Source organism: Citrus clementina, unplaced genomic scaffold, assembly GCF_000493195.1.
Source record: "Citrus clementina cultivar Clemenules unplaced genomic scaffold, Citrus_clementina_v1.0 scaffold_8, whole genome shotgun sequence".
NCBI classification, from domain to species: Eukaryota; Viridiplantae; Streptophyta; class Magnoliopsida; order Sapindales; family Rutaceae; genus Citrus; species Citrus x clementina.
The window spans coordinates 23,397,571-23,422,279 of record NW_006262022.1 but is presented as its reverse complement, the minus strand read 5'-3'; the positions used below and the strand labels follow the sequence as shown (position 1 = coordinate 23,422,279).

Genomic DNA, 24,709 nt, shown 5'->3' with positions numbered 1-24,709 from the left:
TGTACATTATAATGTGTCGGTATAGTATTGATCGATGAATACAATGTAATTAATAAAGTGAGCCATGCATTGACACATTAATTTATTAAAAAAAAATGTATAAGTGTTGTATCCCTAGGTAACTTGTATCAATCAATCCTTTTATATCAAAATTCTCTCTTAATTTGGGTTTCTTTTGATCATAATTTACGTGAGTAATTAGTGGTTAATTGATAAAACATGTAAAACAATAAAAATACTTAATATCCATACATTATCGCTCATACAATAAATGACACAAATCTTTAATTTGTATAACAAAAATTGTAAATTTAATATCACAACTTTGTGATTATAGGACAACTCTCATTTATTAGTTATTACACAAGAATCATATTCTAGGTTACTATCAAACTGAAACAAAAATTTTATGTACAAGGCTGGTTTAAAACAGGAAAGAAAACCTTGAGAGTTGGGACGGCAATATTAACGTGGCCTAGGCTACCTCACGACCATGAGCAAACTTCCTGTAAAAGTTCATCGAAGATCAAATCTTCCAGTTCAAGTGCTACACATTCTGTTTCAAACTCATGATTCATCCAACCATCACCCTTTGTCAAATCTTGAGCCACAATGTCATCCAGTGAACGGTCCGCCTCTGATCGGAAGCTCAAGTAATAGCAAATTCTTGACCAAACTTCCTCAATAAGACGGTGTCCTTTAGGCATTGGACGCATGCGGTGATTGAAAGAGAAGGCTCTTGGGAAGTAGGTGAAGGATGTCTCGTTCATCTCGAGTAGGAGTTCATTGATTAGATCAAATAGAAGTTGGTGATCGCAGATGCCACTCAACACTTCAGAGTAATTTACTTGATGGTGCAAGTCTCTCTCCATTTCCTTGAACAATGAAGGATCCAATGGCTGGTCCAGCGAGTACCAGTTGCCAAGGGACTCGTTTCCAGTAAAGCCAGACAGATGAAGAACATCTTTTACATAATTAAAGGAAGCTTCATCATTGCCCAATTCAAAAGGAAGGAAGCGACTGTCGCTCTCATTGTTCACTTCGCTGCACAAGCTTGGCAAAGAATCTTCTACGGACTCATTTTTCATGACATTAGAAGAATCTGCCTCATCGATATGAATAAACAGAGGATTTGACTCTGATCCTGCTAGAATTTAGCAAAATGAATGTGGCATGAGGTAATTATTTTCAAGCTTCAAGCAATTGATATGCAGAAATATTCTCTGACAATTCATGTTATTAACGGAAATAATATTCAAACAAGTCAATAAAAGAAATGCAAACTATAACAGACTAAGAGGTGTATATTGTTACCTTCTGAAATGTGACATTTTGTAGTGTCCACGATTTCAGGCTCTGACGCTAGACTTGATTGTGAAGGGTCCACGGTAGGATTCACTGCCTTATCAATCTCCTGATCTTCCCGGAAGAAGCTTGTAAGGTTTTCTGGCTCAACCATATTCTCAGCAGGTTCGTCTGTATTAGGAAGTCCCTCATCTCCTGATCTTCCTTCATCCATGTTCTTTTGAAATTGTGTCTCCACAACAGCATCTAGAGGCTGAGTTTTATCTGTATCTATAACAAAGCTACTGGACTTTGCTTCACTGCGAGAATGACTTCCAGCATTTGCACTGCAGTCATTTTCTGTCCTGACTGCCTTCTCTGAATCACGAACCACCTCTCTTACTAAGGAATAAAATGACTCCACATCAGAAAGAGAGGAAATCCTTCTGAAGAACTTTGGAGCACTATCTTTTGATGAAATATTATCTTCATTCCTCAATCTCAAGCTCTTAGAGTGAGGCAACTTCATTTCTCTTCTGGAACTAGACTCAAACAACCGAGCATATTTATCCATGAACTCATTCAAAGAGGCAGTTCTCCTCATGCGGTGTAGTACCGTGTTGCTGAGATTGTGATCAAAACCATCAGTCTCATTGCAACTTATGGAGTTGTCTGAACCATCCTGGCTCATGCTAATGTGCTCAAAACTTTTGGGCATATATTCTCCATCTGCGGATGCTGTAGGAACTCTTTGGAGGAACTGATTTCTGTTTGCTTTGCCTTCCTCCTTCTTGCCCACCTTAATTGCATGCTTTATTCTCTGCTTAATGCCCCTTAGGCGACCTATAACCAATTGATTCCAATTTTGATGATTAGATAGCCGCAATGAACCCGAAGAAGAAGTGCTTGGTTCATGTTTTATGGTGCTGTCCACATCCTGATTATCGAAGGAAGGCCTTGTCTTCTCATTGTAACCTTCCTGAGACCTGACTGCATCCGGCTTGGATACTTGAATACTTGGTACAAACTTTTCTCTTCTGGGGTAGGTCCAAGCTTCATTCCGCTTATGTTCTAGCGTACTTGGCCTAAGATATCTGACTTGAGAAATATCAGCTACTGGAAATGATCCTGATTTGGTTAACTTTGCCTTCCTGTTGGAAATCAGCGGGCCAGGACTCTGTTTTGAAATTGCAATGTCTGGATCTTGCAGGATATTGAGGAACAACTCCTTGTTCACCTTAAATATCTCCAGAACATCCACATATTCCTTGACCTGATGATCGACATCAATCTGGTTCAGACTTTTTGAGGTTCCCATTACTTTCTCAGTCTTAACCCCTACATGCTTTCCAGAATGCTGGTATTGTCCAATGCTGCCCTCAACATTTGCATTATCACAAACATCAAACTCTTTGTTTCTTGGAACTGATCTCCTGTTTGTCTTTTTCACAGATGAAAACTCCAACTCACTGGCTGAGTTATTTGCATTTTTGTGAAGGATGATAATTGGATTCGCCCAATCAGTGCTTATTTTACCAAGGCGATAATCTGAGGGCTCTAAATGATTGATTGAATTTGTTCGCTGAAACTTTGGTTCTGCAGAGAATCCTAAAAGCCAATGTTTGTGGTTCTCTTCCTCAGACATCTCTTCAGTGACTAATGCCTTCAAGCTTTTGTCAGTTGGACTAACTTTTGTAGGATGCTGTTCAACCTGATCATGTTAAAGGGATTACATTAGTTATGAATAATATAATGAACCACCATTTGCATTTTCTGGATTCTCAGGTAATTTATGAGGATCATGAACCTACAAAGAACTTATCTGCTTCGGCATCCAATAAACCCCGTGCTTCAAATTTATCGCGGTCCATAGAAATTGTCTTTGGATTTCCACAGCCTACAATATTGTTGATATGCATTATTAACTGCGTATAAAATTCAAAACACAGTTTATAAGGAGGACAAAAAACTAAAAATGCCTCTGTAAGGGAATCCATATTCATCCTATAGAGTATAGACCTTCGACTACATAGTTTAGAAAGCTTATTTAAAACATTAAGATACTTTTTTACAGTTCTTTGTTTCTGCAACTTTAGATGCAAAAATCCATGAGGCAAACTGACATTGCTTACATTTGGCATGTCTTCTTTCACGGTGCTTTTTATGTGGGACAATCTTTTTGGCATTATTCCTGTGATGATGGTGAAGGACATGGAGTATGCCCCACAGGCAACCTGGATGGTAGTCTTCAAATTGAACACCGGAGTTTACTCGATGCAACTGCGTTCCCATACTTCAATCACAAAGATTTTGCTTCAACCTCTGAACCCAGAATCTTCAGAATCCTAAAATTTAAAAAAAAAGAAAAGAAAAAAAAGGACAACAACAGCAAGAGCTAAGTATCATGACAAGTAAGATAGCCAAGAAGATTATGAATTCAATAACCTTTAAACATCAAACATATTAGAAAGAGAAGAAAGAAAACAAAGCAAACAGAAACAGGTTGCCAAACGGATACACTGAGCCAGCAGATATCTGATTGTGTTCATATTATTAATCTTTGGTGAAGAACGTGACTACAAAACTCATGATTCACGAACCTGACAGTTTACGAAAGCGGATAAAACAGAGAATCCGGTAATAAAACTAGAAGAAGAAGAAGAAGCAAGAATCATGCTCTTTTAATTCCACCCAGTTTCATTTCACCAAACACCTTTAGAAACCAGCTGGTTCCTTGACCGAGAAAAAAGAGGAGGAAAAGGAAAATAAAAACATAAGCGGACAGAATTAGAGAAACATCATCAAGAACAAGTACATGCGGAGAAGATAATTTATCAGAACATTAAATTCATGTTATTTTGAAACTTCAAACAATTTACTGAGCCGCCTTCATTAACTTCAGCATATACAAAATTAAAACACCCCACAAAACGTTTCTTGTAGCAATTAATTAAATAAACGACAACAGCAACAAAGTAACAGGTCATAAAGCATCAAGCCTACCTGATGAAAATCAACAATTAACAACTTGGGAAGCTGAAGCTCTATATAAAATTCTCTGAACAAGCAAAACAGAGGCAAAGAGAAGGTTGGCAGTTATAATGGGGGTATATTTACCAAAACGACCGTGAAGAGAAGTCGTTAAAAGTATTTTCGGCGCGCGCTTGGTTGACCCGCCAGAGGAGGTCACGCTCTGAGCTGAGGCTTCCCTGCAAGACTGGTCCAAATTAACAAGCGTACCAGAGCCAAGTCAATTAAGTAATTTATGGGCTTTGGCTTTACATATAACGTTTGATTTTGATCAGATGACCAAATCTTATATATCAAAATGAACGACTGACGAGGAAGTTTAACTAACTGACCGCACTTGACCTAGCTCAACAACCCATCAGAACGTACACATATGCGGTATCCTGCATGTATATATATTCTATTGATCACTTATGTATAGTAGTTGTACATCTTTGTCATTTGACAATTTTCTTAATTTAGGAGTCAAACACGAGATGGATTTCAAATACAAAATCTCTCAAGTAATTTGCCTTTCTAGACATGCAATTGACAAAGAATTAATAAACAATCAACATGCTTATCGATCGAGTGTCCAGTATTATTCCACGAGTGATTAATGGGTGATCCGCATTCAACAAATAATCTATACGTCAATCGTCTCTGACAAATTATACCAAAAAAAAAAAAAAAGCATGTGCAATGCGATCAAGAGAATAATGCTCACCGACTCATAGATTGAAGATATGAATTTGACACGAGCTTTTAGCTTTGGTACTACTCCATCACCTAGCCGGAAAGCTAAGTTGCTGTGAGTTGATAATCTGAAATGCGATCGCATGCAGTTTGTACTTTTTTATATTTTTAACTTGGGGTAGCAGCCCACGTAATTTGACAAATATTTCTTCGTTTTTAGGTACATCAATTTTCGTTTCTCGAAGGAAAAAAATATATTTCACTTTTATCAGTGTATATTCTACTGCATTTCAAAAAGCAAGGGGAAAAAAAAAAAAAAAGCTGTTGTACTGCCTTCTTGTTGTTATGGACTTATGACGGAATTTTTCTGCCATTGCTTTCGCTTAAATCAACCCTTTAAAAGAAAGAAACGTTTTTGTTGCATGATGCATGTAAAAATACGAGCACGTTAATTTGGCTTGTGGCATCAAAAATCAATAAATTTTAAACCCAAGATATATGATTTCTAAGATTTTGGGTATTATCTTATTGTGTAGTGTAACTGACTCCTAAGTTATTTATAATTACCTTTCAAATTAATTAGTTTCGAAGTACTTTGATCAACGTATTTGCTTACTCTTTTACGTGTGTCGGGGTTATTAGTTAAGCGTTGATTGTATTGAAAGTCTATTAACGTATATGATATGTTATGATGCAGTATACATATTTGGGTCCAAAATGTAAGTTTGTATAATCTTTCAAATAGTCGAAAACGTATTCAGCGCATGTTATATATGCCGGCTACATATTTCTTAACCTAAATTTTATCAGATTAATATAATCTTCCAAAGTAGTAATCATAATGTTTTCGTGGCTTTTGTTTCTAGATAAGTCAGCTATATTAATTATTATAAAACACACTTCTAGAAATTCAAAGCCTAATTACCCCGTCAAATGGCTTAAGCGGCTTTCAGAATGAAAATTTACTCTTTTGTTCTCCCATCTTGCTTAGCGTGTTGGCGATCACAACAAAAGCCAAATATTTCCATTAAATACAAATGCAAAGTTCTTTAAAATATATGTAACTATGAAAATCCTCAAAATATCAGCATCCCCACTATTTCAAAAACCCAAAACGTCCAGCTTTTTGTGTTAAAAATTAAAAATTTTCTATTATAAAATTAATGCCTTATAATTTATAATGTTTCTTTTCAACAATGTTTCTACCCAAAGAGTACTACGAACAACCATACTAAAAAAATTCTATCTTTATGTAATTTATTGTGATTGTCGGTAGCAAAGAACTCTCTATTTATACTTATGTCATTTGGGATCCAATTCGGGATTTTCCTTGGGAGGTATCGGGAAGGAATTGGAAATGAATAATATTAATTCATATAGATAAAGAAGAAAAAGTTCTCTATCATTGTTGCATTATAATACTATATGATAGAACTTTGAACCCTTTCTTGTCACTCAGTGTATGATAGGATATAGTCAAACTTGTAACACTTGTAGCATAAGATCGTCATCATCATCAATAATATCCATTAAAGGGAGAATTAAAAATCGGAATGGGGCAATTATCCTCTATTAAAGTAAAGAACCGGCTACTTAATATTTATGGACCAGCCAAAGAATCAAGTTATGGTTACGCAATAATCTATTGTTGTTTCGTAGTAAATGGTATGGGTTGGAGAAAGAGTTTGATTTATAAAAGGAAATTTGAAATATATTTTTGATTAATTGTCTTAATCTATGAGTTTCTAGAGCTTATCAAAAGAAGGTCAATTTTGGCAGGCCAATGTTATATACTGTCCCAAACTTGACCTCAATTTGAAAACTTCCAAGATATATATATATATATTTTTGAGTTGATATAAAAATGACCTCACATAGTTGAAATGTTGACAATATTTTCCTTGTCTAAAGTTGAAAATATACTAGGTTAACTAGAACGCACCATATCAATGTTTTACATGTGTTTCATGATCACTTCATGAGACCAATCAAATTAAGTATATGAAATCATCTTGAAAGTTGAAAACACACACCCGAAGGCAACAGTTTTATTCTACTCAACGAGCTTAAAAAGCATGTGGTACGCCTTATTCAACCAAAAACTCAAATTAATCGTTGGTAGTAGCGCCATTAGATAGCATTCTCTTTCGCGGTGCAATAGAAATGGTGTTACACATTTATAAAACAAAACTTGCGTTCTAAACTGAATGTCGCATACATGACTCTGTCACGTGTCTTGATTTATTGTGTTACTCAATAAAAGGGGTGTTATCAGCATATATGAGAGATGTTGACAGAAACGTGAGTTGGGCTAAACTCGAAACTTTCTTCTGCCCAATGTAGGTCCAGATGGGCAAGCTTAAGTAATGGGCCCGAAAACAGAAGCTCAATTTCTGATTTCACGTTGTGATGTAATTGGACTAAAACATTTGGTACCCAGCTCTGTTCAATTAAAAAAGAATTCAATTCATTCTCTTTCCCCCATAAAAACAACATCTTGAAGCAAAATTTAAATTTTGGTCCTCCAACAAGCTAGAGTTTCTGGCAACTTTTGCATAAATACAATGGGGCAGGCAAAGATATGAAACAAGTTTGGCGTTATATAAGCGTCACCAGAACCAGATATGTGTTGTTTTTCAACTTTCTGTTGCAAGATCCAAATGCGTGCAACTTGTTATTTAAAAAAATGCTTTTCTGGTTACCGTATGAAGAAACGATGTAGTAATTTATACACCAACTTAAAGCAACAGAACTTCACCGTTTACAGGGTAAGACAGCATCACTCTTTTACCTTTTTCTTTCACCACAAAAATGAAGAAAAAAGATTTGGATATTCCACTTCTTTACCTTAACCTTTTCTTTAATTCTGTCTGCTGTTGGGACTTATGATCTGTACATTACTTCTGCATTAAACTTTCTTCTTCTTTTTTTCTATCAAATGGCTACAAAAGTGACACCTATGTTTTTGACTTTAGATAAAAATTACGTAATTAATAACATCGTGATCTATGCTTTTTACATTCCCGTAAATAAAGATACAGGTATGTAGTTTTTCCATTTGTATAAGATAGGACCTTGACCCCCCCATCCATTTCTATATATCTCTGTTGAGTGTCGATCCCTTCGGTTCAAAATTCAATGTTATTCATAAAGGTTGATTAGGTTACTTCAATAGGTGCGAGGGACCTATTTGATAATATACACAAATTATATCTTTATTTAAGACAACGTAAAATTAATGCGTCACCGTATGTTATTACCCCTTTAATAATATATAAAAACGCGTTTACTGTTCGGCCAAGCTGATGTCCTTGTAAGCATGAGAGTAGCGGTTCAAGCTCCCATAAAAATATTGTGGAGGTTAAAATATTTTAAAATTTTTTTTTCTTACAAAATGCTAGTGCAACAGATATATTACTCGTTTGTGAGGATTATTTATTTGCGTATGTACTTCATAAAATTTAATATAATAAAATAAATCACAGTTATATATATTTAATTATAAATATTAATGTAATATTTACTATAATAATTATATATATATATAATATAATAATATGATATATAACCAGTATTAAAAAAAAAAACGCGTTTACTTTCTTCGTTTTTCTCAACATTCATTTTCCTTAATTAAGTTGTTAATCTTTTTAACGTATGCTTTTGTAACGAGCTGCAATGAGGTGTGAAAACAAGTCAAAGCTTTGAAGAAAAAAAGAAAAGAAAGAGGGGTCAGGGGTGGGACCATGTAGATGCTTGACACAGAAAGCCAAATAACAGTGCGTCATATCAGTCATCGCCAAAGCTTTTTTTATGTCCGCGGAAAAGTTTCATGACGCTGCTGATCCTTTTTTTTTTTTTTTTAATAAATTATTTTAATTATTTAAATTTGACAAAAAGGCCGGGGAGGGTCTCGCCGGCCTGCTCCACTTATTGACGCTGATTTTTGTCGTAGCCGCCGTCCAACCGTTTACGTACACACGGTCCTCTGTCACTTGCAACGCCTTATTACTATATTACCCTCACCAGCATGAAATTTCTATCCTACGAATTTATTTCCGCGAAAGTCTCTTGCAAACATTGTACTGTATATGAATATAAATATATAATATTAAACCTGTTTTAATTTTTATTGGAGAGATATTGACATTGTAAACTTAAAAGTTAGTTTTATTTTATGAATAAAAATATTAGAGATCTCAATATTTTAGTCTTAAATTAAATTTCAATATCATACGTCCCTTGTATAGATGAATGTTAGGTTTCATAACTTGTAAAATTAGCTAACCACCATTCAATAGATGAATGTTACAAAGTTGAAATTTAAATTCAGATTTGAATATTGAGATTAAGGATGGCAATGGGGAGGAGAGGAGAAGGGATTGATATCTCCATATCCATTCTCGATATTCTGCATATGTCCCTATCTCATTTCCGTCCGTATTAGAATTCCTTGAGGGAATCTCTCTCTTTTACCCGAATAATAATAAAGGATTCTTGAAAGTCTTCAATTTTCAAATAATTGATACGTTTTTAGTTTTTATTTTAATTTAATTAATAAAAAATTTAAATAAAAGTAGAAGTGAGGCGGATGTTTGCTACTTTTGAAAATTAGAAATTATGTTTTATAATTTTGCTTTAATTTTTGTTTTATAAGATAAAAGTTTAAAATATTTAATGAATATTATAATTAAAAAAATTTGGGCCAATAGAATCCTATCCAGCCTTTTTAATGGCCTAAATATAAATTTAAAAATACAACTAGTCAACTAGGATCAAAAGTTTAATAATATAAATATTTTGATATTTGTTATTTATATTAATATTTAATAATCTACAATTTAAATTTTTATTTATTTATTCGCAAATGATTTTAAAAAATAAAAAAAATGAGAAAATAGAGAGAGATGGTGATTCCATCTCATCCCCGTTCATTCCCTTAATAAGAAATTAGGTAAAATATCGTTCTCATCTCTTCCCCGAGTAAAAAATTGAGTATAAACTCCTCCTCATATCCTCTCCGAATAAGGAAAATTCCGGAAGATCCCCGTCCTCGAGGAAATTTTTGTCATCTCTAATTGAGATACCTAATATTACTCTTTTATAAATAGGTTTATCACTGAAATAAGTAATTCATGCATAGAATAATTTTTTATTAGCAAATTTTGTTTTCTAAGGAATTAATACCATGATGAGATTAGTTTTGTGAAAGAAAACAACTTGACGTGCAGCTGATATGCAAATTTTAGATCAGAGTTTGTGTGTCTTGTTTTTAAGACTCTACATACACAGGAGAGAAAATGTTATAATATGATAAGTAGATAATTGATAATAAATTTGATGTTATTAGAGTTTACCGTTAATCTTTATTATTGGATTGCCATTCTCATAGATCGAAGTTTAGGAAAAAGTAATCATTACCGTCACATTCAATAGTTTTATCCATAATGAATTAGAAATAAGAATATCGATCCATTCGTCCATGTGATAATGCCGTAAATAACAAATCCTGTCCATAATCAGATTCCTTCTTTTATAAAACTACTCAGAATCAATCTCCAAATCATACCCCATATATATATATATATATATATATATAATTACTAATTTCGACTCACGCCTAACGCCTTGCTATTTATTACATTTGGATAGCAAAAACTTGTCTAAGATAGGTATGAACACAAATCCCTGTCTCTGTCTGGCAAGCGAGTGTCCTCACTCGCACCTCCATCGCGAGTGGGCAAAGATCCACAATGAAAATAACAATTAAACAAATTCAATGCATCAACATCGCCATCACCATAATCATTTTTGATCATCCTCCATCATCACGCTCTCACTCAATCCCTTCTTTTCACTCTCCCTTCCCTTGCGATCTCCTACTCCACTCACTTCACTCTCTGCAAATTCTAGTAGAGAGACTGAGAGAGAGAGAGAGAGAGACACACACACACACACACACGCAATGGCCTTTAAACTCCGCATTTCCAATTTTACCCCTATAATTATAACCTATTTACTCCTCATCACCACCCCACCCATTCTGGCCCTCAACATCACCGACCTCCTTTTACCGTACCCGGACCTCTCCGCATTCTCCGCCCTCATCTCCTCCACGTCCTCAGCCGTCGCCGCCGACCTCTCCCACCGCTCCTCCGTCACCCTCCTCGCCGTATCGAACTCCTACCTCAACTCACCCTCCTCGGTGGACTTCACGCGCCGCCTCTCTCCCTCCTCCCTCGCCGACCTCCTCCGCTACCACGTCCTGTTACAGTACTTGTCCTGGGCAGACCTCCGCAAGATCCCCTCCTCCGGCATTCTAGTCACCACGCTCTTCCAAACCACCGGCCGCGCGTCGTCAAACTTCGGCTCCGTCAACATCAGCCGCAACCCCGCCACCAACGCAATCGCCATCCACTCCCCCGCTCCTTACTCCGCCTCAAACGCCACCGTGTTGACCCTAATCAAAACCCTGCCTTACAACATCACAATTCTCTCGATCAACTCCCTCTTGGTCCCCTACGGCTTCGATCTTATGGCTTCCGAGACCAGGCCGCCGTTGGGACTCAACATCACCAAGGCCCTGATCGACGGCCACAACTTCAACGTCGCGGCGTCGATGCTGGCAGCCTCCGGTGTCGTCGAGGAATTCGAGGCCGATGAAGGCGGCGCCGGGATTACTCTATTCGTCCCCACCGATCTCGCATTCGCAGATCTGCCCAATAACGTGAAGCTGCAGTCTCTGCCAGCTGATAAAAAAGCTGTCGTTTTGAAATTCCATGTTTTGCATTCTTATTATCCGCTCGGTTCGCTCGAGTCGATAGTGAACCCGGTTCAGCCGACATTGGCGACCGAAGACATGGGAGCCGGTCGGTTTACGTTAAACATTTCGAGAGTTAATGGTTCAGTGGCTATCGATACTGGGCTCGTTCAAGCATCGGTAACGCAAACAGTTTTTGATCAGAATCCGTTGGCGATTTTTGGGGTATCAAAAGTGTTACTGCCAAGGGAGATTTTTGGGAAGGAGCCGTCGGTGACGACGAAGCCGGGGAATCAGCAGATAGGCAATGCTCGGCCGCCGGGTGTATCACCGTCGCCTGAGAAATCACCGGGACTCGGTGGGCCCTCTTCGCATTTGACGTCGCCACCCGGCTTTCGCGAAGATATGAGATCAAACGCTGATGGATTGCAGTTGCAGTGGAGGAGCTACGTTGTTGCAGCTGCTCTGTGTTGTATAGGATTGTTGTATGTACTGGTATGAATCCTTTTTTTTTTTTTCGGGTACAATTTTTTTTTCTGTTCTTATTTTTGTTACATTGCTGAATTTAATTTGGCTACAAAAGCAGCCGAATTGTTTAATTTTTGGGTTTTTTTAAGAGGGGATGTTTATTTAATTGTGTCCATGATTTAAATACTTTACATTCAAAAGCACCATTTTTGCTCTGCTCAATTTGTGTTTTTTTTTTTTTTCTTGGGTTGTGATTTTGTAAAGGAGCTTTTGAGTATTTAATAATGCAATGTATGTACGAGTAGCATGAAGGGATTGTATCTACTTTTATACATTTTTGTTATTTTGCTGATTTTATTGGAAAGAAAATAACGAGCTAGCTTGCCTTCTTCTGGCATAAAGTGATAAAGCTACCATTCTTTTTCGGTAACATCCTGTACTCTGAGCTTTCCAGAACCACAAATTCTTCAAACACTGCTTTTTCTGAAGCCTTTTAATTCTCGTTATTTTTAATTTTTTTAAAAAAAATTAATTTTATGATAATTACACGCGGACAAATATTTTTAAGATTTTTAACTGGACAAATGGAGCATGGGGAATCAACAGGTACACCGTACGCTGATAAAACACGCGCGCATCACGGACTCGGTACTTACAGTGAATTTTCTAGAATTTGAGGGGTATTTTGGTCAAAAGATGGACACAGAGAGAATCTATCCTGCTGGGATTGTAATGGCATTTTGCTAGATGTTAATTGTTGGTTGGCCAAAGCATTAGTAGTAGTGGGTGACAGAACGCGGTCAGGCAAGTGGGTTCTGTTCTTTTCTGGCCCGGCCCCACAATATTTTCGATGGTCCTGATATGATCTGATAACAGTTGCCTGATGCCTCCACGCTTTTCTATGCCCTCTGATGCTGACAGCGGACAGAGAATCTACAGTGTGTGTTCCCATGCCCTATATTGCACTATGCATACGTGGGAACTGTCTGATCTTATGTTTACTGGTTTTGATGGATTTAACGATCATGTCCCCGTGTATGAAATTGTCATACGCTTTGTCGCGTACTAAAATGTTGTTTACTGGGAAAGCCTGATTATGCGATAATAAAGCGATACTTACATGTAGACATCCATCGAATATTTTAGAGGGTTAAAATTTGGGCAGTGTTTTATTAGCTTCGATGTATGTTGGTCTCAGTTATAGTCTGATTTGTACATATCAGTTATATTCTCGTGTAATATGAGTTGTAATCTGAGCAATAGTCTCATATAATAAAAAAAAAAAAACGATACTTACATTATACCTCAAAAAAAAAAAGAGTAAAAATAAGTCACAAATTATTCTTTTTTACAAAGTTAAACCCTAATTTGAGATGTGTAATATCAAATCTAACCCTTATAAATGTTTTGAAAATTTGCACTTTTCTCCCGTATAATTTGGAGCTTTTCAAACATCATATCCATAGTTGTTATCAGTATGTTTTGAAGTGGCTCTTCTATGATTGAATTCTTCGATTGCATCCTTATGCATAATGCAAACTTGAAAAGCATAATAAACAAGTTAGGAAGAATAATGAAGGATTTTGTGGCTAAAATGAAAATTCTGTAACGACCTATATAATATAAAATACAAACTGTTGTAAGGTAGATGGACGCATATGGTTTATTTATTCTATTTGAACTTGTTACTACCAATTCTCTAGCCCGATCCTACAGGCATCTCCAAGAAACCCATAAACTCCGCTGTAATTTTGATTTTTTAATAAAATCTTAAAACCGATTCCCCCTATGACTGATTTTGGGTCCCTTTTGTTCTTCAGCAACTTCCTGCTGAAAATACTCATGTGAACGGAAAGCCCGTTTGTTCAACTCGGGCTGTTTAACCAACGTCATAAGAATGACGTGCGGGCCTTTGCCAGCCCTTTAGTTTTCTTTTGGGCCCTCAGCATTTGTTCATTGTCAATGTCGGAGCAACAGTTAATTCAACAATTTGATTAGATATTAATTCTTTTCACATGGCTTTTTACAAACAAAGTTCAACTGGGGGCTGCTTGGTAATATAATTAATAAATTTGTCTTTGACAATTTTAAGTATAATATTATCTGTGGTCAAAGCCGTGGGTTTGAAATTTGATTACAAGTAACAGAAAGTCAGTTGAATGTGGACATAAGATGATGTGCCGTGAATGAGTTGCTATTGAATTACGGAAGTAGAAATTGTTTTGTTCACAAACAGAAATTTTGTCCATATTTTTGAAGAATTTTGTCTCCTTATTTGGGAAACCCAATAAAGTATTGCTTGATTCAAAACCTGAAAACCAAATCAAAAATTTGACCATGCAATTCGGTTTCTAATGTTGAGAATGTTGACGTGTTCAAAGTTGACAAATTAATATGATCAATTATTATTAGAAAAAAAAGGTTTATTTCTTATTTGATTTGGTTCTGAGATGGTCTAGAAGCCAGTTCTGTTTCTATATGGTGCGGTGCATGCATGCATACAAAAAGATGAGAAGGGTTTACCAATTTGATTTCGATGTATTCAGAAAATTTTATATATATAGTTTTTCTCTAATGAAGATATTATGAATATATATATATATATATATATATGAATACATTTATTTTAATTTATAGTAGATTATTTTTTGTTCGTTAATATACTAAAATATGTGTTTTTTTATCTATTAGTGGCATTTTTACTTTTTTAAAATAAGAATATAATGGTTAGATAATTATTATATATATATGTAAACAAATTTGAGTGTTTGTTTATATATTACATAATAGACAAACTAATACATTACATATTAAATGTTAAAAGATAAGAAAAATACATACTCTAATATATTATATGATAAAATATATCGTATTAGAATGTGCCTCTACTTCAATAATATAAGAGATCCTTTATTAAATAATAACCATGTGTGTGTGTGTGTACATACATACATACATACATACATACACATATATATAAAATGTGGAGTTTAATAGTATTGTAAAATTTAACTTTAAAACTGTATAATTTTAAATTTTTTTCTGGAATTTTCCACACTTTAAAATCTTTGATTGGAAAATATTTGTGTGTGTGTGTGAACAAATTGAAGATCCGAGTGATCAATTCTATGTGTGTGTGAACAAATTGACGACTCGAGTGATCAATTCACATGAAATCAGGAGAAACACAATATTTTTATATTTTTTATATAGTAATCAAACTAGATACTTGAAACATATTTATTTAAAAAATTATTTATGTACAATTTGTTTATATATAGTAATCGGATCCCGTTAAAAATATTTCAAATCACATCTTAAAAAGAGAAAACACTTTTTGACGTTCGGTAATGCCTTCGTTCATGTCAAAAAGCACTATCAATTCAATCCAAAATGAATATAAGAATTATATATATATATATAGCAAAATAGGCAAGTGTCCTACATGTGAAAGTGTATGTGTATGAGTGTATCTTAAGAGATAGGGAAGACATGAGAGGAACAAGATGGGAAGTTTGTTTATAAGATCACATTATTGATCTCTTTTGTCAAATTTGGCAGCACATGAAATAGGGCCAAAGAAAAGGGGAATGAATGGCATTGAAACAGTGATGATAAAATGCAAGAATGGTTACTAATTGCAAGTGGAATTTGGTGGTGGTGCCTAATGACAATGACCAAGGTGCCTCAAAATTCCTTTCTCAAGTCAAAATCTATCTGGATTGTGCTCGCACAATGGCTAGCATTACATTCTCTTCTTTGAAATATCTTTATTTGCAAATTACAATTTCCCCACGCCCCCTTCATCTTCTTTTTTGCAAATTAAGCTTCCTTTGTCTTGTACAAATTCAACATTCTTTTTGTAGTTTGGTTAAATTTGCTTAAATAATTCAGGATAGTCTCTGAATTTCCTTATGTTTCTGCGAGCAAATCACATCCTAGCGTTTGTTTAAAGTAAAAAAAGAGAGCTTTGTTTCATAATTTTTATCAATGGGTGTATTCCTTTTGCGGGTTCGTTTTCTTCAGGATCAAACTGTTAAATTGCTATTCACTTCACTGTTTTTTTTTTTTTTTTTTTTTTATAATTAAAGAAAAATTTTTATTTTACCAAAAGCCACAAAGAAAGGTTTTAGCTGAATTGGAAAGCATTAACGATTCAACAAAACCTGCATATGTATGGTGCCAGCAAAGCCAAAGAAAAACCCACTAAAATACGCAGAAAAGATGACAACATCGAGGTGTTGGCCAGAGGTGAAATTGAAACAAGTCAATTACATACCTTCCATCACTTGCATATAATTTATATAAGTACTATCAAATCAAATCAAAGATTAATTAAAGTATCTAAAACAAGATTAATTCTTTTTCCTCCAACTTTTTGAGTCAACGTAGTTGGCCCATAGTCTTTCTTCGGGACGAAGATGGTTGATTGTTCAAATATAATAACATTTTTTTTTTCTTTCTAATGCTTCATTAGTCATTACATAAATAATTTTGGTATGAGCTGTTTGGATCTCATTGCATAGAATATTTAACAAGATCATGATCGGGAAAGCACTAAAAAATTTACTAAGAGATTGTAATAGTAAAATTACGGGTAAAAATGAAAAAAAAAAAGGTGCTTAAAAGAGGTAAATTTTCTTAGTGTAAAAGTACTTTTCTCAAAACAAAATAATAATGACAATTGTGCGTGATGGCTGTTTCAATAAAATTACTCAATAACAACACTTCCGAAAGAAGGATGAAGTTATTTGAACTCATTAATTTCTTTTCAACACCTATTTTTTAATTAAAATGATTGTCAAATTATAATTTATTATTTTAATTGTTAAATTTAATATCTATTTTATGTATCATGATAAATATTGATAAGGGAAGGTGATCGATGGACAAAGAATAAGATCAAATTAGTAATTGACCAAATTATATTTCTAAACTAAAAATTTCTAATTTAAAAAAGATGTTGTGAGGAATTTAGTGGGTTAAAATAACTCTATCTCTTAAAAATTTATTTACAATTTTACATGAAATTTTAGCTGTCAAAATCTTTTATAACAGGGGAAATTATTTAAGTAACAAAATTTTAGATATATAGTAGAACCTTCATAAAATAATACTCCATTAGTTAATAAACTTAATTAAATAATAGATTTTGTCAACCTCAACTTGAGGCCAATGTGAACTAATTATTTTAAAAAAAGTAAATTTTCCTTCATGGCCCACTTATTATATAATTTAATAATTATTTAATTAAAAAAATTTATATGCCTATGTGTCTTTTGTAAAATATATTCTCAGTGTTGCTTGCTTTTTAAAATTGATTTCAACCTAGATATCATCTATAACATTTTATAATTCTAGTTGTTATTATTATTTTGCAACAATAAATTATTCAAAGTCAATATCACTTTGAGTGTTTATTTGCACGAGACTGGTTCTTTAATATAATTATATCATCTTTAAAACAAAGAAATAAAAATAAACTGTATAATATTTTTTTAAAGAACTGTATATAATTTTATTTCTACTAAGGCAGCTAACTATTATTCAAATAAAACATAATAAATATCTTTAATTTATTGACATCTACTCTAAAAGGAAAATATATTATTACAATGATGCAATGTTGAGGAGCTGTTCAAGATGACAAAATGAAGAGAAGTTAATATTGGTGGGGGTCAAGAAATTCGTGGAGATGGTGGATAAGAAGCTCACTCCACTTGCAATATTGAAATGATGATTGCTTTGAATTCTCAAGTGGGATATTATTATGAAAGTGGAAATTGTAATTAATTAATTAAGCTTTTTAATCTTCTTCTTCTCCTATTAAATTAATGTTAGAACCTAGGTTCTGTTGGACTCTCAAATTGTTAAAATATATTTGTACATGAAATGGGTTAGTCTCCATCCGCACTTAATTTCTTTGAAGGTGTTGGAAACAATCATCAACCCAAAACCAATTACCTTTGTATCATGATGTGCCACATTGACTTTTTAGTTGAAACGTGGCAGATGCCCATTTTGCCACGTATCGAGATAAAAATAAAAAATTATCAATTTGCACGTAAATAGTGAATGGTGGTGAATGCTCCTTTAAAAAATAATAATAATAAAGTTATTATGCAAATCTTTAATTGATGTAATTATAGAGTGGACAATATGATGGCATCTCCTAACTCTCCCATATGTATCAATATGTATGAAGTCTTGAAGTAAAAAAAGAAGGGGGGGGGGGGGGGAATGCTACATATGATGGGTTTTTATTTTACCAAATTAGAGGTAAACACAAGACACGGCAGACATTTTAATGTTTATCTGAACTTTTATGTGCATTGATAGAATGATAATTTTAATACAAAACATCTCTTGATTTTATTCTGGCAGGGTACGATTAAAATTATTAATTCATCATTTGTGTATTAGATGGTAAAATTTTATAACTTTTAAATGAATAATATGTGACATCTATACCTATTTAGGTTATCTATCTACTAAATTTTGGAGAAATATACATACTTCTTCCGTAAAGTTAAAAATGGCCTTAGAAATTCACTGGACCTCCTTCCTGGAACGGTAATGGATCCTTGTTTGTTCATTATTCTTCACTTGTATCAAAGTCAATTGAGAATAATAATCATGCCATTAACTGGTCAAGAAATTGCCTGAAACCCCCCACACCGACGCACACAACAATATTTAATTGATAATTAGCCCCACCCCACCCCACCCACTTAAGATTATTAGATAAAGAAACCAAAATTTTTCCCAATAAGAACAATAGGAAAATAAAAATTTTGGCGAGAGTTGCCAACTTGCCAATGATGACAATAATAATAATAATAATTAAAAAAAGCAATGTCAGACATCCTTAATATTTAAATTATAATTTAATCCTAAGTTATATGATAGTTATCTATTAATTGGTGGTTAATTAATTTAATTAATTAAAAAAATTTATCATTCAAGTAAATGTCATCATTGGGAGTTAAATTTTCAAATTGATAATATTATTGTAATAATAAATAATATTCTGAGAAGTATCGACGAAAGTCAAGGCAAGTTGCAGCCGGGAGTGTGAAGAGTGAGAAGAGTACTCGGGCAACCTCAAGTTGACGAAAGAACACAAGGAGGCAATAATGAGATGACAGGTGTCAGTCAACCCTTGATTTTTGTCTAATCCACTACGCTCGATCCAACGGTGATCGTGGCACGGACTTCCAGGCTTATTTAAAGATGTTTTGACTTTTTTGATACTTTCCAGACAAAAATTTTCAGAGTTAAAAAGTGTGCTCACCTATTTCTATAGAGGAAGTTACGACTTGACTGCTTTTAATCCAAACTAAAATCCTCCCCAAACCCACCAGTTTTACTCAAAACCCCCAGCCATAGTCAACGCTTCTCGCTATTCACAGTCCACACGCACAAAAATAGAACCAAAAGCAAAGCCACCAAAGAATTTCCCCGCTTTTTAAAATAAATAAACAAATAAAATTAATCAAACAAAAGCATTTTCTTTTATTTTCAACACGCCCCCATTGCTCAATAGTCAACGCCTCTCTCTCTCTCTCTCTCTTTCTTAACCTCACCACCTCTTCTTCATCTTCTTCGTCTCTCTCTGTTTCACCCTTCACAAAAGTTCCCCACAAAATCTTTCATATTAGATTCCATTAAAAGCTTCTCTTAATCTCTCTGTTTTTTGTTTTCTTTTTTTTTTTTAAATTTATAAATCTTCTGTTTTTCTCTTCTGGGGGTTGTTAAATTTTAGTTTTAGTATGGGCAACGGTATCGGAAAACTATCTGTGTGTTTCACGGGAGGCGAACATGCTCGCCGCCGAAACGACATGTCTGTTTTAATATCCGAACCGCTGGACGAAGGTCTTGGTCACTCTTTCTGTTACGTCCGACCCGAGCAGGCCCGCCACTCTTCTTCCAAGGTCTACTCCGAAGAAACCACCACGTTCCGCACTATCTCCGGAGCCTCCGTCAGCGCCAACACTTCCACCCCGCTTTCGACCGCCTTCGTTGATCCGTACACTTACAGCAGCTTCGATCGAGCCGCCGCTTTTGATTGCTCCAACAACTTCTCTTCGATTCCTCTTCAGCCGATTTCCAAGCATCTGATCAACTCCGGTCCCATTTTTCCGGGTAACTACAATTCTGGTCCGTTGGAAAGAGGGTTTCTTTCGGGTCCAATTGAGAGAGGGTTCTTATCGGGTCCTCTCGACCGCGGCGGATTGTTTTCCGGTCCGATTGAAAAGGATAGCTCCGTCCCTGACCGGTTCCAACGAAGCTTCTCACATTCGAGTTTTATTCTCCGGCCCAGATCAAGAAAAACGTCGCTGATTCGGGTCCTGCAAAGGGCAATATCCAAGACAATCTCTCGCGGCCAGAATTTGAACTCAATCGTAGCCCCGATTAAAGGAGTGGCTTCGGCTTCGGTTAAAGAACCCGAATGGGTTTTCGCGTCGGATAAGAACCAAAACGACAACAGCAACAACTTGACAGTGAGTAGCGACGGTAGTTTATTGGAAGACGATGATTCTTTAGAGAGTCAAAATCTTCAATGGGCTCAGGGTAAAGCTGGCGAAGATCGTGTACACGTCGTCGTTTCGGAGGAACACGGTTGGGTTTTTGTTGGAATCTACGATGGATTCAATGGCCCTGATGCGCCTGATTTTCTTTTATCAAATTTATACTCAGCTGTTCATAAAGAACTTAAAGGGTTATTGTGGGATGATAAATTTGAACCTTTATCAATGGATGCACCTACTTCGTCTCCGGGTAAAAATTCTACTTTAGAAAGTGAAACGGTAACGAATTGTACCGCGGAAAGCTGTTCAAATTATGTTGAATTTGATTCTAATACGGGGAGAAGCAGAAGCAAGAAATTCAGAAGTAGTTATAGAGGGGCGGCTAAGAAATGGGAGGAGAATCAGAGGAAGTGGAAGTGCGAGTGGGACCGGGAAAGATTAGAACTTGATAGGAAACTAAAGGAACAATTGAATAACAATTATAAAGATAAGGTACAGGATGTGATTCATGGGGATGTGTTAAAAGCATTGTCACAAGCATTGAAGAAAACAGAGGAGGCGTATTTGGATATAGCTGATAGGATGTTGATGGAGAATCCGGAGCTGGCCTTGATGGGTTCTTGTGTGCTTGTGATGTTAATGAAAGGGGAGGATGTGTATGTTATGAATGTGGGTGATAGTAGAGCGGTTTTGGCACAAAAGGCGGAGCCTGATTATTGGCTTGGCAAATTTAGGCAGGATTTGGAGAGGATTAATGAAGAGACATTGCATGATCTTGAGGGATTTGATGGAGATAAGCCTTGTATATCTGATCTGAATGCTTTTCAGCTTTCTGTGGATCATAGTACTAGTGTGGAAGAGGTAAAGGGTTTGGCTATCATTGACTTACTGTTCAGTTTCTTGGGAGTTTTTGTTTAGTGATTGAAAGGTTTGTGTTTTATTGAATTTCAGGAAGTTCAAAGGATAAAAAATGAACACTCGGATGATGCTTGTGCTGTGATGAATGATCGCGTTAAAGGTTCATTGAAGGTCACTCGGGCTTTTGGTGCTGGCTTTCTCAAACAGGTGTTCTTTTTTTTTCCCCCATAAATATTAGATATTAAGTTAACTATGCTGTTGCTTTTGGCTGCATTTGGTGTCTGAAAGAATCCATTGTTTGCATAAGTCCTGAATGATCTTTGGAATATCTTTCAAGCATACCAACATAAATATTATTATATTTAGAACACGGTCTCCAATTTCCTGAAACTTAGGTGGGCAATTTCCAATTTTACATAAGTAACACCACATATGCAGACTTCACAAATTTCCAGTTGATTAGCATAGCAGTGATATTTGTCATTATAAATATAGGCTGCCAATCTCATGTGTTTAGTTTCTGTGAAGTAGCCAAACATGAGAGTTTCTGATGCAAAATGGCATCCAAGTAGATTCTTTTATCTTTTACACAGATAAACTTATGAGTACATTAGAGCTTCTGTGACATAATTGATTGGTATCGGGAATTTTGAGTCCAGCTGACTATTATTTTCACATTTGCTCTTGGAAAAACTCTTTGATTTTAATTTGCTATGATTGTCAGTTCTAGCACCTGATTTCCCTTCTTTGTCTGCAGCCAAAGTGGAATAATGCACTTCTAGAGATGTTCAGAATCGACTACAAGGGCACTGCTCCCTACATCAATTGTTTACCATCTCTATACCACCATAAACTAGGACCGAAAGACAGGTTTTTGATATTATCCTCTGACGGGCTCTATCAATACTTCACGAACAAGGAAGCTGTTTCTGAGGTTGAACTTTTCATCCAGCTACAACCAGAGGGGGATCCAGCACAGCATCTGGTTGAGGAAGTACTCTTCCGGGCTGCAAAGAAAGCTGGTATTAATCAAAACCCGCTATGATCAGAATCATTAGGCATATTAAAATCTAATTCCCACAAGAATCTAATGGTACCAAATATTTGTATATTTATTTATTTTTTGGTTAATTGCAGGAATGGACTTTCACGAGTTACTTGAAATACCTCAAGGGGATCGAAGGCGATACCATGATGATGTTTCCATCATAGTAATATCTTTGGAAGGAAGAATATGGAGATCATTTGTGTAAGTAGAGAAACCCACTGATTAAAGAAGAAAAAGGTACAGAGGCAGCCACTAAAAAGTCGGGCAGGCAATTCACTTTTTTGCAGTTCTTTTTCCTTGGCCACCTTTATAACATAAACAATTAAGCTTCCATTGAATGCCTGAGTGAAACTTAGTTGTGGAAAAAAAAAAATGTTCTGGGTGGTGAGGATTTGTAAAGTTGTAAGAGCTGGTTTTTTTTTTTTGTTTTTTTTTTTATAATTATACTGTCATAGCAAAATTGTAATTTTTCCCCATAAATAAAATGATATTCCTTTTGGCAAAAAGGGTTTTGTTCGTCTTTATCTCTACAATTGCTTTCTCGGAGTTGCTTTCAACTCAGCCCGCCAGATGGAATTGGCAACAATAGTCATCTCAGCATCTGCATCTTTGTATACAATTCAACTGCCGCTTTTGCTAATGAGAATATTTTGAAATTTGATGAGGATGATTGGTCACTTGCAAGGCAACACCTTTGAGTGAATGCTATCAATTATGGGCAACACGTACTCTGGTATTTTCATGTTTGCAGAGAATCAGAACTGGATACTAAAATCAAAATGCAATCGGACGAACATGTCCAATTTGAGCTTCAAAGACAGCACGCAGTGAAGCTTCTCAAGAGACAAGATCGTCAAAAGTCAAAACCGTGGTAAGCACAATGATGTCCCATCTTTAAAAATGCTCAAAACTGACCAATACCAAAAGAAATCTTAGTCCCTTTTGGGTCCCATTCGTCTCTTCACATGGCAAAACAAGAGCCTGAAGAGTCAAGATCAAAGTACTTATGAGATCCTGCCTGTGCCTGAGCAGATATAACTCCCTGTAACTGCTAACTACTTTAGAAGTTAATGCATTGTATGCAGTTGGGAAGAGATCAGAGATTGGTGTCAGCAATTAAAAACTTTCATTTAGTTCATACCAATATTGCATTGCGTTCAAGGTCAAGCTCTGCAGCATCAGCCTACCCCAAGCATTTGCCTCGTTGATATGAAGCCCAACAGTAATTGCTGGGCAGTCCAATTTACTATACCTTTTGAACTGCAAGTATTGTATGTATTAATTGCATCAAGATTTCGCAAAATGAAACCATTTTATTTATTTCAACTGCCAACTTCCAATCAGTCGGCTTTTCTCTCCAGGCTTTTGCCATGTGTATTTTACGGGCCGTGAAAGTGATTTTACTTGGGCTCAGAATTTTATTGACTTGGGTTGTACCTACCTGCCCAGCTCATTCCAGAGGTAACCCAATTTGTTTGCACTGCCTTCTACCACACACATTTGATGGGGAAGGCTATCTGATTTGAAGGAGAGACACGTGTCACGAGATGAAGGCAGCGAGGTGTGGACACGTTCAACTTCGTACAGCCAAGAAGCCTTAAAGAATTCAAAAGACGAATGTCGTGCTTTGAATATTTTAGCTTCTTCGTCGCGTTTCATCAGATATTTAATCTTTATATTCATTCAAATCAGTGGATTTCTTTTTTTTAATTATTATTATGTACAATGGCGAGCCGGCGGCGAATCGGGGGAATCCATTCTTCCTCCTCGTCCTATTCATGTTAAGATAATTTACATTATCATCTTAAAATTATTTTTTAGTAGAGAAGAAGAAAATACTTTCAACCAAAATGGGTGTGAACTCAGAAATTTAGTTCATGGGAGATAACTTTATAATAAATTTAATATAAATGCTCATAGCCTTAATTTATGGGGTATGTTAATTTAATTTACAGAGTTAGGAGTTTAAATTTTAATTTTAATTTTTTTTAATTAAATTCATGGGAACTAAGATTTAAACAATGAATGTAATTTAATGGATTTTTTAAATCGGCCAAG

General features: G+C 35.3%; 3 protein-coding genes across 7 annotated transcripts; 2 read left to right on the top strand and 1 right to left on the bottom strand.

The window, feature by feature from the left end:
* Window positions 1–293: 293 nt before the first annotated feature.
* Window positions 294–5,105, bottom strand: LOC18033828. 5 transcript variants are annotated; one of them, XM_024179614.1, is made up of 6 exons: window positions 5,021–5,105; window positions 4,402–4,493; window positions 3,417–3,629; window positions 3,096–3,181; window positions 1,315–2,995; window positions 294–1,147 (listed from the first exon to the last, which is right to left on the bottom strand). In XM_024179614.1, the coding sequence occupies exons 3-6, from the start codon at window positions 3,574–3,576 to the stop codon at window positions 486–488; spliced, it is 2,589 nt and encodes an 862-aa protein (XP_024035382.1). In that variant the 5' UTR covers window positions 3,577–3,629; window positions 4,402–4,493; window positions 5,021–5,105; the 3' UTR covers window positions 294–485. The 5 variants fall into 5 exon arrangements, with proteins under 5 accessions (XP_024035382.1, XP_024035381.1, XP_024035380.1 ...); XM_024179613.1 differs by lacking the exon at window positions 5,021–5,105 and having other exon boundaries at window positions 4,402–4,612; XM_024179612.1 differs by lacking the exons at window positions 4,402–4,493; window positions 5,021–5,105 and adding an exon at window positions 4,288–4,374.
* Window positions 5,106–10,487: 5,382 nt separating this feature from the next.
* LOC18034658 (fasciclin-like arabinogalactan protein 4) lies at window positions 10,488–12,345 on the top strand. The gene has a single exon (XM_024179559.1). The coding sequence runs from the start codon at window positions 10,952–10,954 to the stop codon at window positions 12,245–12,247; it is 1,296 nt and encodes a 431-aa protein (XP_024035327.1). The 5' UTR covers window positions 10,488–10,951; the 3' UTR covers window positions 12,248–12,345.
* A 7,378-nt stretch (window positions 12,346–19,723) lies between these two features.
* Window positions 19,724–23,190, top strand: LOC18033852 (probable protein phosphatase 2C 23). The gene is made up of 4 exons (XM_006424757.2): window positions 19,724–21,606; window positions 21,697–21,810; window positions 22,361–22,625; window positions 22,741–23,190. The coding sequence occupies exons 1-4, from the start codon at window positions 19,987–19,989 to the stop codon at window positions 22,854–22,856; spliced, it is 2,115 nt and encodes a 704-aa protein (XP_006424820.1). The 5' UTR covers window positions 19,724–19,986; the 3' UTR covers window positions 22,857–23,190.
* Window positions 23,191–24,709: the final 1,519 nt, after the last annotated feature.

What these genes read in the sequence shown, in the direction of transcription:
- LOC18033852 (XM_006424757.2), top strand. Translation starts at nt 19,987, where the DNA reads ATGGGCAACGGTATCGGAAAACTATCTGTGTGTTTCACGGGAGGCGAA. An exon ending in ATAGTACTAGTGTGGAAGAG is followed by an intron (nt 21,607 to 21,696) that starts GTAAAGGGTTTG and finishes ATTGAATTTCAG; the next exon opens with GAAGTTCAAAGGATAAAAAA. An exon ending in GTGCTGGCTTTCTCAAACAG is followed by an intron (nt 21,811 to 22,360) that starts GTGTTCTTTTTT and finishes CTTTGTCTGCAG; the next exon opens with CCAAAGTGGAATAATGCACT.
- LOC18034658 (XM_024179559.1), top strand. Translation starts at nt 10,952, where the DNA reads ATGGCCTTTAAACTCCGCATTTCCAATTTTACCCCTATAATTATAACC.
- LOC18033828 (XM_024179614.1), bottom strand. Translation starts at nt 3,576, where the DNA reads ATGGGAACGCAGTTGCATCGAGTAAACTCCGGTGTTCAATTTGAAGAC. An exon ending in TGAAAGAAGACATGCCAAAT is followed by an intron (nt 3,182 to 3,416) that starts GTAAGCAATGTC and finishes ACAATATTGTAG; the next exon opens with GCTGTGGAAATCCAAAGACA. An exon ending in AAAATGTCACATTTCAGAAG is followed by an intron (nt 1,148 to 1,314) that starts GTAACAATATAC and finishes GCTAAATTCTAG; the next exon opens with CAGGATCAGAGTCAAATCCT.